Raw genomic sequence first — 14,687 nt, forward strand, 5'->3', positions numbered from 1 at the left:
TCCCCTACCCTGCAGGTACCCGGTCATCCTGTCCATCGAGGACCACTGCAGCATTGCTCAGCAGAGGAACATGGCCCAGCACTTCAAGAAGGTGCTCGGGGACACACTCCTCACCAAGCCCGTGGACATTGCTGCCGACGGGCTCCCTTCCCCCAACCAGCTCAAGAGGAAGATCCTTATCAAGGTAGGGAGATGGGCTGGGCGCCTCCTGCTCAGGACCTCTCCATGGTCATTGGTCTGGCTGCTGGTCTGGGGCCTCGGTGAGGCAGTGTGGCTCTGAGACTCTGGCTGGCACTGCCATATCCTGGCCTGCTATCCACAGCACAAGAAGCTGGCTGAGGGCAGTGCCTATGAGGAGGTGCCTTCGTCTGTGATGTACTCTGAGAACGACATCAGCAACTCCATCAAGAATGGCATCCTCTACCTGGAAGACCCTGTGAACCATGTGAGGGCAGAACTGGCTGGGCCAGACTGGGCAGGGTGGGGCAGGTGGTGGGAGCACCCTGTCACGGCCCCACGTCCGTCTCTTCCAGGAGTGGTATCCCCACTACTTTGTTCTGACCAGCAGCAAGATCTACTACTCTGAGGAGACCAGCAGTGACCAGGGCAATGAGGATGAGGAAGAGCCCAAGGAGGTGAGGGGCCAGCCCAGGGCTGGGGGCTGGGCTGGGCTCAGAGTCACTGAGTGTCTTTGCTATTGTCCTCCCCCGTGCAGGCCAGTGGCAGCACCGAGCTGCACTCCAATGAGAAGTGGTTCCATGGGAAGCTTGGGGCAGGACGGGACGGGAGGCACATTGCCGAGCGCCTGCTGACTGAGTACTGCATTGAGACCGGGGCCCCTGATGGCTCCTTCCTAGTGCGCGAGAGCGAGACCTTCGTTGGCGACTACACCCTCTCTTTCTGGTAACCCACTCCCTATGCTTGTGCACATGGGTGCAGCACCACCCTGAGGTAGCTGTGATCCATTTTCTTTCCGTCCAGGCTTTCAGGGGAAACATTTAATCTCACCCACAAGCTTACATACACTTACCCAGTTAGCGGCCTCCCTCCTGCAGGGCTGCCCTGTCCCCCTCTGAGATTTGGTGCCTGTGTGGGACTCGGGCCTGTGCTCACTGCTTCCCCTCTTCCCTCAGGCGGAACGGGAAGGTCCAACACTGCCGGATCCACTCCCGGCAGGATGCTGGGACCCCCAAGTTCTTCTTGACAGACAACCTTGTATTTGACTCACTCTATGACCTCATCACGCACTACCAGCAGGTGCCCCTGCGCTGCAATGAATTTGAGATGCGCCTCTCGGAGCCTGTCCCCCAGACCAATGCCCACGAAAGCAAAGAGTGAGGGCGGGGATGGGGGCGGGTGGGGACCTGAGTGGTGATGGAGGGAAAGGTCCTGACTCAGGCCTGTCCTCAGATGGTACCACGCGAGCCTGACCAGAGCGCAGGCTGAGCACATGCTGATGCGCGTCCCCCGTGACGGGGCCTTCCTGGTGCGGAAACGGAATGAGCCCAACTCCTACGCCATCTCCTTCCGGTGAGGCGTGTGGCCTGGGATGCTGGAGGTGGTGCTGGCCTGCAGCTGGTCCCCTGTGTGACTGTTCTGTCCTTGTCAAGGGCTGAAGGCAAGATCAAGCATTGCCGTGTCCAGCAGGAGGGCCAGACAGTGATGCTGGGCAACTCGGAGTTTGACAGCCTTGTCGACCTCATCAGTTACTACGAGAAGCATCCACTGTATCGAAAGATGAAGCTGCGCTATCCCATCAATGAGGAGGCACTGGAGAAGATAGGCACAGCTGTGAGGACTGGTTGAGGGGTACAGCAGGCGGGAGAGACCAGCATGACCCTCCTGGGCTCGCTGCTGGGAGGCCCAGAATCTACCAGTCGGGATAATCCAGATGTGTGGGGCGGGACTGGGCACAAGTTAGGAAGATGAGGTGGGGGACAGCCATTCAAGCAGTGGTCCCTGTGGGCCAAGGGGTCCTGGAATCCACACGTGGAGAGGATGGGCCCGAGGATGGGGGCTTATCCAGACGGGTGTGGACTAGAGTGTTCCTGGGGCAGGAGAGAGTAGGCTACAGAAGTGGATCATGGAGAACAGAGCTCCAGGGGGAGGAGACTGGTGAAAAGGCAGGACAGTGAGGGTTCTGGACCAGGGTCTCGATAAAAGGAAGGAGTCTGGGACGGAAGAGCCACTTGAGACTCTTGTCATCAGTGACGCAGATGGCATGGCCAGGGAGAAGACTGCCATCCACTGGAGCTGGGGTGGTGGAAAGGAGTGTGCTGGGGGCCAGGCTCAGCGGAGTGAGTGAGTGAACTGCCAAACAGAGCTCCGCTGCAGTGAGCTTGCTAATGGGGTGGGTCTCAAGCTAAGAATGTGGAGAGAGGAAGGGGTGAGGCCATGCCCACTGAGGTAGGAAGACCAGGCACCAGTGAAGAGGGCAGACTTAGTGACCAGCTGCCCTAGGAAAGGGGCATGTGGCAGCCAGCACCCCTTTCGTCTCTGGGTGTTAACATGTCCCCATTCTGTCCCCTTTCTAGGAGCCTGACTATGGGGCCTTGTATGAGGGACGCAACCCTGGCTTTTATGTGGAGGCAAACCCTATGCCGACTTTTAAGGTACAGCCTTGGGCCTGTGGCCACAGGAAGCTGGGGAGAGTCCCCAACTGCTTAGGGCTTACATTTCTCTGCTCAGGGCCCATCTGTGGTCTTTGTGGAGAAGTGGTATTTGTGGTTTTCTGAGGCCTGAGAGGTTATGAGAAATGTGTGGTTGGTGTGTGGCCGCAGCTCTCTCAGGGCCAACCCCTCCCAGCCCCTGTCCCTGGGGGTCGGCACTGACCCTGTAGACTGTTCCCCGGGGTAACCCTGGTTTCCTCCTTGGCAGCAGTGGGGGGAAGGGGAGCACACTTGTCAGAAAACTTTGTTTTTGCTACTCTGGAGAACAGAGCTCCAGGGGGAGCGCTCACCTCGTGGTGATCTTTCAGACAGGATCTTCCCTTCCCCACCCCCACCCCCTTTTCCTCAGCAGCCAGGGAGCCTGGGAGAAGGTTCCTTTTTATTTTCAGATGAGGAATGATGGGGTCCCAGGGGCCCAGGCAGGGGCCTGCAAGGTTTCACCTGGACCCTGAGGAGCTTCCCTGGTAAAGGTGTGGCTCTGTCCCCAGTGACATGTGTCCTGGAGTCTCCTGCAGGGCAGTGTTGAGGGCTGTAACTAGGCAGGCTGCTGCCTGAGCCCCAGCTGGGAAGCCCAGGCGCTAGTGTGTGCACGTGAGGCTGCAGTCGGGAGAGTGGCGGACAGGGACTGTGCTCTCACCACTGCTTCTTTCCGTGCAGTGTGCAGTCAAAGCCCTCTTTGACTACAAGGCCCAGAGAGACGACGAGCTGACTTTCACCAAGAGCGCCATCATCCAGAATGTGGAGAAGCAGGACGGAGGCTGGTGAGCTGGGTCCCTGGGCTGGAGAGCCCTACAAAGGATGACCCCCCTCGTGGGAGTTTGGGGTGATTGCTGGGGGTCAGCAGCCTGTGGTTTCCACAGGTGGCGGGGAGACTATGGTGGGAAGAAGCAACTCTGGTTCCCGTCAAACTACGTGGAGGAGATGGTCAGCCCAGCAGTCCTGGAGCCTGAGAGGGAGGTGAGGCTAGAACTGCTGGCAGAACAGGAGTCCCACCACCAGCTCCCCTCTGCACACACTCATCACACAGTCAGGTGTGCCTGCGCATGCACAGCCACCCCACATGTGTGGTCATCACAGCTGTGGTGTCCATGGTCTCCAACATATACGTGCCACATCTGTTTAATCATGTGCACACTTATAAGATGTATTTGTCGTATGCAACAGACATCCCCTCACACGCATGTATACAGGAGGCCTGCTGACGAACCTGTGGGCTTTGCTTCCCACAGCACTTGGACGAGAACAGCCCCCTGGGGGACTTGCTGCGGGGAGTCTTGGATGTTCCAGCTTGTCAGATTGGTGAGCCCCATCCTCTTCTCTCACCCACTGTTCCTCAGTGTCAGGCCCTTGTGTGTGCCACCATGCTCCAAGTGAGTGGGGGGGCTGGTGGTGGCCCCAAAGGCTGCCCTCACTCTGAGTTCTTCCCATACTTAGACACCCCCTTGACACCACCCAGGCTCCTTTCTGCATGCTCACCCTGGGCCAGGCACAGCAGCTCATGCTGACATCCACAGTCCCAGTGGGTTGAGTCACAGGGTTTGACAGATGGTTGGGGCGGGTCCCAGGATCCAGATTTGAGGCCTATATCAGACAGACCAGGTTCAAGCCCTGGCCTCCCCACTCCTGGCAGTGCAAACAGGCCTGGCAGTGTAGCGCTGCCTCCCTCCAAGTGTTGGGAGGAAGAAAGGTGATGAGAAAACTTGAGGAAGGCACCGAAAGTATCTGACCATGCTCTTCTCTTTGCTCCCCCAGCCATCCGTCCTGAGGGCAAGAACAATCGGCCATTCGTCTTCTCCATCAGTATGGCATCGGTGGCGCAGTGGTCCCTGGATGTTGCTGCCGACTCACAGGAGGAGCTGCAGGACTGGGTGAAAAAGATCCGTGAAGTGGCCCAGACCGCAGATGCCAGGGTGAGTGCCTGCCGGAGTCTGCGGGGTGCTGGGTGGGCAGCATGTGAGCCTCTAGGCAAGGATATGGAGGAAACCCACATGAGCTAGCGATGTGGCCTGTTAGGGTGTGTTGAGATACGTGAGGCCATCCAGGTGGGTCTTCTCAGTGGGGCAATTGGATACACAGGGCAGAGGTTAGAGGAGAAGTCTTGGGCTGGAAGCAGGTGTGGGTGCTCAGGAGGCATGAGGACCGGAAAGGAGGAAGAGGAGCCTGGGAAGGACAGGGCTGTGGAGTCACGCACAGGCATGGTAAGAATCTGAAAGTACCCGTTGGGTTTGGCAGCAGAAAATGGCCTTGGTGACACTAACAAGAGCCATGTCAGTGTCAGGGCTGGTACTGGATGGCAGTGGCCAGGCTCTCTAGGATCTGGCTATAGAAGAGAGCAGAGGGCTGAGATTTGGGTGGGCATTAATGCCAACAGCTCAGGAGCCAGCGGGATGAAGCCCGAGCTTGGCTGGAAGATCAGCCTTCTGGGGGAACAGAGAGAAGGAAGTACTCGCAAGGATAAAGGAGTTACTACTTGGTGACCATTTGCCCTAGTCATTTAGGGTGGAGTAGAGTGGCCTTAAAACAGATTCGTGAGCTGAGCTGAACATAGTGGGGATGGGTCTGAGGATTGTGCCAAAAGTGTAGCCTGGGATAAGGTACTGGCAGGTGGTTGGAAGGATGGATCCCAGGGTCTAGGCTGAAAGGGGAAGAAAGAGGCTATGAGTATATGAGCCCCTGGTGGAAGTGGACCTCCAGGGGTAAGAGGACAGGATGGGGGCTCTCAGGAGTGGGCTTCTGTCGCCAAAATGTGGCTGTGGCAGTAGATGTTGCGTTGGACGGGGGGAGCTGAGGCAATAAGGCTCAGGGTGGTGGAAGGATGGTCCTTGGGGTACAGAAGACCAAGCCAGAGGCCCAAGTTCCCAGTGAAGTCACAGGGAACCAGGAGGTGATGACCCTTTGGCCTGAGAAAAGCTAGGTAACAGATGGTGACAAAGCATCCTTGGGTAGTGCAGCCAACCCGGACCCCACCCTCTCCTCAGGCAGAGAGGAGGAAGGACAGTTCTGGGTTGAGGCCGAAATAGAGGGCTCTGTGTGTGGTCCAGTGGGGTCTGGAAGGTGCAGGGGACCTACCGTGTGGACTGCCCAAGGCTGGCAGGGGCTGCTTTCTTCTCGGTGGGGCTCTGCCTGGAGCTACAGCGCCCTCGTGTGTGCCACCAGCTCACTGAGGGGAAGATGATGGAGCGGAGGAAGAAGATCGCCCTTGAACTGTCCGAGCTTGTCGTCTACTGCCGACCTGTTCCCTTCGATGAAGAGAGTAAGGGCCGAGGCGCAGCGGGGTGCTCTCCATGGGGGGTGCAGGAGGAGTGTTTAGTCCCTTTATGCAGGGATTGGGTGCTGGCCCCCCCAACTATGCCTGGGTGGGCAGGCTCTGTAAGTGTCCTCCCTGTTTGGCCCAGAGATTGGCACAGAACGTGCCTGCTACCGGGACATGTCGTCCTTCCCGGAAACCAAGGCGGAGAAGTATGTGAACAAGGCCAAAGGCAAGAAGTTCCTGCAGTACAACCGGCTGCAGCTCTCCCGCATCTACCCCAAAGGCCAGCGGCTAGACTCCTCCAATTATGACCCCTTGCCCATGTGGATCTGTGGCAGTCAGCTGGTGGCCCTCAACTTCCAGACCCCAGGTGAGGAGGTGCTGTGGGGTGGGGAGGAGCACCCCGGGCAGTGGGGCTGGAGGTCACTCACCTGGCTCTTGCAGACAAGCCCATGCAGATGAACCAGGCCCTCTTCATGACCGGCGGGCACTGCGGCTACGTGCTGCAGCCCAGCACCATGCGGGACGAGGCCTTCGACCCCTTTGACAAGAGCAGCCTCCGAGGGCTGGAGCCACGCGCCATCTGCATCGAGGTGGGCTTCTGAGTGGGAACGGGGCTGCTCCACTGGGCTCGTTTCAGGAGTCAAAGATGGGATGCTGGTTAACAAGACGGGACGGGCACTGCTCTGTTGTTGAGCTTGAGGAAGACATAACTGTCCTCTGAGGTGGAAAGGCAGGTAGTAGTCTCAGCAGCAGGGCTGGCTCTTGACTAAGGAGTCAGGCTGCTCCTGAAGCCAAGCCAAGGGTAACCACAGTCTGGAAGTAGAAGGGCAGGAAGCTAGTGCCAGTGGTGAACCAGGGGCGCGGTGCTCAGGAGAGCGACTCGCCCCAGGCCCAGGCTCGCATGCTTTTGTAGCAGTTCTTGAACAACCCTGCTGCCCTGCTGATGTGGGGTTCAGGGTGCTTGGGGCCTGAGCAGAGTCTTGGAGGAAGAGTGAGGAGAGTATGGAGTGAGCATCTGCTTCTGAGAGAAGAGATTCCTTTTTCCCCTAGAGGTAATTTGAAAGATTTCTATGTTAAAACAGACATGGATTTAATGTGAAGTAGATTGCAAAAACTCACATGAAAATTTTGGTTAAAGCTAAGACATCTTCAAATGAAGGTTTGCTGTCAGCAGCTACTCCTAGGGACTTAAGGGGCAGTGTCCTGGGGGCCCAGCAGAGGGCGCACTGCCTTCACTGCATGGTGGGGACTTGGAGGGAGCAGGAAGGACAATCCCAGGCCCATCTTTGCCTGCCTTACAGGTGCTGGGCGCCCGGCATCTACCAAAGAATGGCCGAGGCATTGTGTGTCCCTTTGTGGAGATTGAGGTTGCTGGAGCTGAGTATGACAACAACAAGCAGAAGACAGAGTTTGTGGGTGAGCCTTCCTTCCCCACTCCTCCCCTCTGCACCAGCGGCCCTATCCTCTTGAGGTGATGGCTTAAGGCCTTTTATCCTTGCTTTCGCAGTGGACAATGGCCTCAACCCCGTGTGGCCGGCCAAGCCCTTCCACTTCCAAATCAGTAACCCTGAATTCGCTTTCCTGCGCTTTGTGGTGTATGAGGAAGACATGTTTAGTGACCAGAACTTCCTGGCTCAGGCTACTTTCCCGGTGAAAGGCCTGAAGACAGGTGAGGACCCTGCCTGTGATCTGGGGTGGGAGGGTGGGGGCCCTTCCTCAGCTCCCTCCCAGGCTGAGGGCCAGGCTTTCCTCCCAGGATACAGAGCAGTGCCTTTGAAGAACAACTACAGTGAGGACCTGGAGTTGGCTTCCCTGCTGGTCAAGGTCGACATTTTCCCTGCCAAGGTAACGGCAGGGGGTGGGACCCTGGCTGGGCGCAGCCTCGCAGGTGCAGGGGAGTCACTGACCTCTGGTGCACTTCCCTCCTGGAAGCAGGAGAACGGTGACCTCAGTCCCTTCAGTGGCATGTCCCTGCGGGAGCGGGGCTCTGATGCCTCGGGCCAGCTGTTCCATGGCCGGGCCCGCGAAGGCTCCTTTGAAGCGCGCTACCAGCAGCCATTTGAAGACTTTCGCATCTCCCAGGAGCATCTCCCAGACAATTTTGACAGCCGGGAGAGAAGGTGAGGGATGGGGGGTGGGTGCCATTATGCATCTCAGCAGAGGGGGTGCTAGAGAGATGGGAAGTGGTTTGGTCAGTCGTCCTTTGATACCCTTTTCTCCTGGGTATAAAAGTTATAATTGTCTGTCCTGGGGCTGGGCTGCAAGGCCCTACTGCCAGTAAGGACACTCGTCCCTTCTGTCCAGGGCCCCACGAAGGACTCGGGTCAACGGAGACAATCGCCTCTAGCTGTGCCCCAGCCTCATGGAGAGCAGCAGGTGCTGCGTGCCTCTTGGAATGCCGTGAACTGGGTTCGTTGGAAGCGGCCTGCCATGGCACCCTTCCTGGTCTCGCAGCCTGGAGCCTGAATTCCAGCAGAGAATGCTAGACAAAAACCAAGCCATTAAGATGTATTCCTGTTTGGGGCCTCCACAGCCCAGCCTGAGTGAAGGCAAAAACTACTGTGTCTCGCATTAAGCACACACATCTGGCCTGACTTCTGGAGGTGGATCCTACCATCTTGTGGGGCCAGGACCATGTCCGAAGCCCCTTGGAGAGAGAGGCTGCCTCAGCTGGCATCACAGGAGGCTCTGAGGAGCAGCAGCAGCCTTGCTGGGCCAGGGAAACCAAGTTTACATTGTCCTGCAGCTTTAAAACCATAGCCGGGCAGGGTGGGGGGTGGATGCCCCCCAGTTTGGCCTTGGAGTTAGGGCACAGGAGCACAGGGCCTGCCCGAGGAGGAGGACACAGCACAAGGGCACATTGCCCATGGCGGGGAACACGACCCAGCCTGAAAGATAAGGGGATCATGTTAAAAGCAGTATTGGGCATCGCAGGCCATGGAAGGTTGCCCTGTGAGGGGCCAGTGGAGGAGGCTGAGCCCCAGGGCACCACTTGAAGCAGGGACAGGCAACGTGTCCCAGAGCCACAGCAGTGCCTCAGGGCCATGGAAGGACAAGGGCCCAGAACTGAGCGCACCACACCACTGGGCTACACTATCTGCCACTGCCCATCACTGAGGACCTGCTTACCAGGTAGACTTGAGGCCTTTGTCGGGATGATTGGCACCAGTGTGGCCAGAATGGAGGAGCAAGTCGCTAAGGCAGAGGCCCAGCTAGGGACTTTGCCCAGCACATTCAGGAAATTCCTGCACACAATTCACATGCCCTCCTTCAACAAGGCTCTCCAGAGGCCCCAATAGATCGGATATGAAACCCCGTCCTGAAGACCACTTTCCCTGTTACAGTGGACGCCCTGGGGTCTGAGTGCCAGCCACCCTGCCAGAGGGCGCTGCCTGGGATGATCTCAAGTGTTCAGTCAACTGAAAACCCTATTATTAGACATACATGATGTTGGAGTATAGAATTTTAAAGTTTATTTTTTGCACACTATTTCTCACTATCTTCATTATTTCACATAGGATGTATGATTCTTCTATGTCTTCCATGTCTAACCTGACAGCTGCTTGGTGAAGGGATTGGGGAAGCCAAGTGAAAGAATTCGGCTGTGCACTGTGGCAGAACTGTTATTTTTATGGGTTTTCCAGCTCAGCTAACAGCGTGACTTTTTCACAATTTATATCTACTCTTAAGAAAAACCACTGAGCCATTAAAGCCTTGCTATTATTTGGTCCCAATATTGATTCAGTTTCCTATAGCTTACTTTTAGGGTAGGTGGTCAATTATTTAACATTATGTTAAACTCTCCTTATCATGAATTGTAAACTGAAGGAAATCATACAATTTCTGAGGAAATGTAGAAAGGAGGACCTCAAATCCTGATTATAGCAAACATGTCTATATATGGTTGCCAACGTTTGGTTTATAATATAAATATTAAAAGTTTTAAATTTTATTGGGAAAGCTTTCCTCCTAAAAAGGACTTTTTAAAAAAGTATTTTTTTTCTCAATGGTGTAACTAACTTACTCCTCCTACTCCTCACCATGGAGAAGCCTCTGCGGAGAGCAGCAGGGGGTGGCCTGCCCTATTGGGGGTTCAGTTTGGGGTGTTAAGGCACTGACAGGAAGGGGGTGGGAAGAGAGGAAATAGCAAAGCTTATTCTGGTGAGGTGGTTTTTTTTTAAGGTGAAAAAGACTTAATGCGCTTTCCCTTAGGACTGGAAGAGGGATCAAGGAGTTGCCTGCCTTGTGGGAGGTCTGGGGACAGGACAGGCAGTCAGGTGCTGAATGAAGCCTCTGAGCTGATGGCAGCTTCTGTCTAGCTGGTTGAAAGGTCCAAGGAAGGAGATGGAAGGCAGCCCCATCCCGAAGGGCAGGTTGGGGCCAGTCCCGAGGGTGCTTAGGTGCCTCACACACGCAACCCCATTGCCTGCATTTGGGCTCAGGTTTAGCCATTGCTAGTTATGCTGCTCTCAAGATCTGACTGCCAAATAAATCATCCTTGTCTCCTTTCTCCTTTAACTTGTGTGTTCTTTTGTGGGCTTAGCAAAGCCAGGTTTCTGGAGGCTTGTTGACAGGGGACAATCTCCTGGTATTTTTTCTGCAGTAGAAGCAGGTGGGAAGTTCCCAGTCAAGCAGAACCTGCCTCCTCTGGGCTACAAGGAGGATGAGGCCACCCTCTCCTCCAGGGTGCCCACCTAGGGTGTTGATGGGTGGAGTTGTGGCCAGCCAGCTATGGCAGTGGGCAGTTCCACAGAAACCTCTCCTTTCAAAAAAGACAGTGTTAAACATAGGGTGCTAGGTGCCGTGCTGGTTGCCTCTGGAGCATGCAACCAAAATCTGCTCAGAATATGGTTGAAAAGGCCCTTTCCCCCCCTTCCCCTCCTGTGGCTGCTTTTATCATGGTCTGTGCTGGTGGGGAGAAAAAATCATACCATACAGAGTGCCTGCCTGCCTGGTGGGTGGATGGGTGGAGACAGGCACATGAAGCCATCCCAGGGAGCCCAAGAAAACCTGTCATCGAAGGGATACAGGTAAGTGTAATTAGTTGGTTCTTAGGATGGTAATTAGCATCCCCTGCTGCAGAGACCAAAGCATGGTTGGTGGCTTTGGACCAAGATTGTTTTAAGACAAGCCCAATGTGGATTTAGAGTTGTAGGTTCAAAACATCCCTTTCCTATTTGACAAGTCAGACCAAAGACGTACATTTCTCAAGTTCACAGATGTGGGGTCAGTCCTGGTTCATTGTAGGCCCCTCTGAGCATCACCCACTTGGAGAACTGGGCTCATCATTTTAACTATTTCCTGTCATTCACTGAACTAGGTATGATAGCCAGTACCCAACTGCCGCTGCTCAGGTTCTTGCTCGCCTACTAGAGCTTCCTGGTACTTCTCAGAGGAAGGAGGGGAGTGAGTGATAGCCCAGAAAGAAGCCCATGCCTTTATGGTCAATATTTGACAAAGGAGGAAAACATACAATGGGGTAAAGACGGTATTCTAGCAATTTTCAACCAGTATGCCACAAGAATTATTTTTAAAATATGCAATACCTGACTATTCAGGGGCACTGACCTCTTCCCTTACATTGTCAAATAAAAAAATGACAACAGCCAACACAATAGCCATCAGGTCTGAATACGCTGCCTTGAACCATAACATATAGCTCATATAATAGATTGCATCTTATTGGTCACATTGCATAAGGTTGCTTCCAATTGGTTAATTCTTAGTACCAGAAATCATATATACAAGTATAGGCACTTGGTTTTTTACAAATTCACTTCAGAGATAAAAGGGTACGTAGTTTGGTAAATCTGTCAAAATTATATCTATATTTTTTTGTCACATCACCAATAAATACATTTTTTGCTATACCACAGAATTTTAGTAATTAGTTTATGTCAGTCATGGGATGGAAAAGTTGAAAATCGCTTGTCTATTCAAAAGAGGTGTTGGGAAAATTGTACAGATACGTACAAAAAAATGAAACTAGACTGCCTTCTTACACTATATGCAAGAATAAACTCCAAATGGATTAAAGACTTAAATGTAAAACTTGAAACCATAAAACTAGAGAAAACAGGCAGTAAAATATCTGACATTTCCGTTAGCAATATTTTTTTCTGACAAATCTCCTCGGCCACAGGAAACAAAAGGAAAAACAAATTGGGACTACATCAAACTAAAAAGTTTTTGCATAGCAAAAGGGAACCATCAACAAAATGAAAAGACAATCCACTGAGTGGTAGAACATAGTCACCAATGATACATCTGATAAGGAATTAACATCCAAAATTTATAAGGACTCATACAACTCAACCTTTTTTAAAAATCCAATTAAAAAATGGGCAGAAAACCCAAATAGACACTTCCCTAAAGAGGACATACAGATGGCCAATAGGCATATAAAAAGATGCTCAACATCTTTTCAGAGAAATGCAAATTAAAAACCACAATAAGATATCGCCTCACCCCTGTCAGAATGGCTAGCATCAATAAGCAAGTGCTGGAGAGGATGTGGAGAAAAAGGGAACCCTAGTGCACTGTTGCGGGGAATGCAGACTGGTGTAGCCACTGTGGAAAGCAGTATGGAGTTTCCTCAAAAAATTAAAAATGGGGAGAACCAAGATGGCGGCATAGGTTAACGCCGGAGTTTGCTGCCTTGAACAACTACTTCAAAAGTGAAACTAAAAGACAGAACGGACATCACCCAGAACCACAGGAACGCTGGCTGAGTGGAAGTCCTACAACTAGGAGGAAAGAGAAACGCATACGGACACTCAGAGGAGGCGCAGTGCTGAAGTCAAATTCTGAGGTGCGGAGTGCACAGAGCGGGCTGGCGGGGGAGGGCGCGGTTGGCGTTTTCAATCGGGAGGGAGTCACAGACTCTGAGCTCCAAATACGGGCGAGTCTTTAGGGACCCAGACTCAAACGGGAGAAGCGGGACTGTCTGGCTTCGGTCAGAGCGAGTGCAGCTTTCTCTCCGAGGTTTGCAGCGGGTGCTGGGACTCAGAGAGACAGAGCCCCTGGGGACAGGACTGAGAGCCGCCATAACTGCTCTCTCCGGCCCACCCTGTTGATCCTGTGCGGCCCGCCCCGCCCAAGCCCTGCACAGAGGCATTTGCCAGATAGCCTCAGGCAAAGGCTAGATTAGCACCTCCCTAGAGGACAGAAGTTCTCTCACTACAGACACAGCTGATTCTCACAGCCACTTGGCCTGGAGGTGAAATCCCCCCTAGTATTAGCTACAACAATCAAGGCTTAACTACAAGACTGCGCACAATGACCACTAGGGGGTGCACCAAGAAAGCATAACAAAATGCGGAGACAAAGAAACAGGACAAAATTGTCAATGGAAGATATAGAGTTCAGAACCACACTTTTAAGGTCTCTCAAGAACTGTTTAGAAGCCGCTGAAAAACTTAATGAGATCTACAAGAAAACTAATGAGACCCTTGATGTTATGTTGGGGGACCAACTAGAAATTAAGCATACACGGACTGAAATAACGAATATTATACACACTCCTGACAGCAGACCAGAGGAGCGCAAGAATCAAGTCAATGATTTGAAATGCGAGGAAGCAAAAAACACCTAACCGGAGGGGCGGAATGAAAAAAGAATCCAAAAATGCGAGGATAGTGTAAGGAGCCTCTGGGACAGCTTCAAGCGTACCAACATCAGAATTATAGGGGTGCCAGAAGATGAGAGAGAGCAAGATATTGAAAACCTATTTGAAGAAATAATGACAGAAAACTTCCCCCACCTGGTGAAAGAAATGGACTTACAGGTCCAAGAAGCGCGGAGGACCCCAAACAAAAGGAATCCAAAGAGGACCACACCAAGACACATCATAATTAAAATGCCAAGAGCAAAAGATAAAGAGAGAATCTTAAAAACAGCAAGAGAAAGAAACTCAGTTACCTACAAGGGAATACCCATACGACTGTCAGCTGATTTCTCAACAGAAACTTTGCAGGCCAGAAGGGAGTGGCAAGAAATATTCAAAGTGATGAATACCAAGAACTTACAACCAAGATTACTTTATCCAGCAAAGCTATCATTCAGAATTGAAGGTCAGATAAAGAGCTTCACAGATAAGGAAAAGCTAAAGGAGTTCATCACCACCAAACCAGGATTATATGAAATGCTGAAAGGTATCCTTTAAGAAGAGGAAGAGGAAGAAAAAGGTAAAGATACAAATTATGAACAACAAATATGCATCTATCAACAAGTGAATCTAAGAATCAAGTGAATAAATAATCTGATGAACAGAATGAACTGGTGATTATAATAGAATCAGGGACATAGAAAGGGAATGGACTGACTATTCTTGGGGGGGGGGGAGGGGTGTGGGAGATGCGGGAAGAGACTGGACAAAAATCGTGCACCTATGGATGAGGACAGTGGGTGGGGAGTGAGGGCAGAGGGTGGGGCGGGAACTGGGAGGATGGAAGTTATTTGGGGGAAAAAAGAGGAACAAATGTAATAATCTGAACAATAAAGATTTAATTAAAAAAAAAATGGAACTGCCTTATGACAGTGATTCCACTTCTGGGCATGTATCTGAAGAAACCTGAGACACTCGTTGGAAAGAATACATGCACCCCTATGTTCATTGCAGTACTTTTTACAAAGCCAAGCTTTGGAAGCAGCCCAGGTGCCCATCAGTAGATGAGTGGATTAAAAGGCAGTGGTACATTTACACATTGGAATATGACTCAGACAGAAAAATAAAAGAATGAAATCTTACCTTTTGTGACAGCATG

General features: G+C 52.5%; 1 protein-coding gene, 1 long non-coding RNA gene and 1 pseudogene across 7 annotated transcripts in view; 2 read left to right on the forward strand and 1 right to left on the reverse strand.

Moving 5' to 3' along the window:
* The window catches only part of PLCG1 (phospholipase C gamma 1), a 36,234-nt gene extending 27,418 nt beyond the window's left edge, over positions 1 to 8,816 (forward strand). For 3 of the 5 annotated variants that reach the window (XM_036321884.1, XM_036321886.1, XM_036321887.1), the window contains 20 exons: positions 16 to 184; positions 323 to 445; positions 534 to 635; positions 716 to 903; positions 1,134 to 1,334; positions 1,411 to 1,530; positions 1,611 to 1,791; positions 2,535 to 2,612; positions 3,327 to 3,430; positions 3,530 to 3,626; positions 3,899 to 3,968; positions 4,422 to 4,579; positions 5,826 to 5,922; positions 6,065 to 6,289; positions 6,364 to 6,512; positions 7,224 to 7,338; positions 7,430 to 7,591; positions 7,679 to 7,767; positions 7,855 to 8,042; positions 8,227 to 8,816. In XM_036321884.1, coding sequence (XP_036177777.1) covers positions 16 to 184; positions 323 to 445; positions 534 to 635; positions 716 to 903; positions 1,134 to 1,334; positions 1,411 to 1,530; positions 1,611 to 1,791; positions 2,535 to 2,612; positions 3,327 to 3,430; positions 3,530 to 3,626; positions 3,899 to 3,968; positions 4,422 to 4,579; positions 5,826 to 5,922; positions 6,065 to 6,289; positions 6,364 to 6,512; positions 7,224 to 7,338; positions 7,430 to 7,591; positions 7,679 to 7,767; positions 7,855 to 8,042; positions 8,227 to 8,269 — 2,659 coding nt within the window. In that variant the 3' untranslated portion in view covers positions 8,270 to 8,816. Of the gene's footprint in view, positions 1 to 15; positions 185 to 322; positions 446 to 533; positions 636 to 715; positions 904 to 1,133; positions 1,335 to 1,410; positions 1,531 to 1,610; positions 1,792 to 2,534; positions 2,613 to 3,326; positions 3,431 to 3,529; positions 3,627 to 3,898; positions 3,969 to 4,421; positions 4,580 to 5,825; positions 5,923 to 6,064; positions 6,290 to 6,363; positions 6,513 to 7,223; positions 7,339 to 7,429; positions 7,592 to 7,678; positions 7,768 to 7,854; positions 8,043 to 8,187 lie in introns of all 5 variants that reach the window. The other 2 variants (XM_036321885.1, XM_036321882.1) reach the window with 2 other exon arrangements.
* Positions 3,793 to 6,065, reverse strand: LOC118662895. 2 transcript variants are annotated; one of them, XR_004969920.1, is made up of 2 exons: positions 5,739 to 6,065; positions 3,793 to 4,533 (listed from the first exon to the last, which is right to left on the reverse strand). It is a non-coding gene; the product is annotated as an uncharacterized LOC118662895 (long non-coding RNA). The 2 variants fall into 2 exon arrangements; XR_004969921.1 differs by having other exon boundaries at positions 3,793 to 4,630.
* Positions 8,817 to 8,826: 10 nt separating the features above from the next.
* Positions 8,827 to 10,432, forward strand: LOC118662893 (annotated as a pseudogene).
* The last annotated feature ends 4,255 nt before the right edge of the window (positions 10,433 to 14,687 follow it).

This window comes from Myotis myotis, unplaced genomic scaffold (genome assembly GCF_014108235.1).
Source record: "Myotis myotis isolate mMyoMyo1 unplaced genomic scaffold, mMyoMyo1.p scaffold_m19_p_9, whole genome shotgun sequence".
Classification (NCBI taxonomy): domain Eukaryota; kingdom Metazoa; phylum Chordata; class Mammalia; order Chiroptera; family Vespertilionidae; genus Myotis; species Myotis myotis.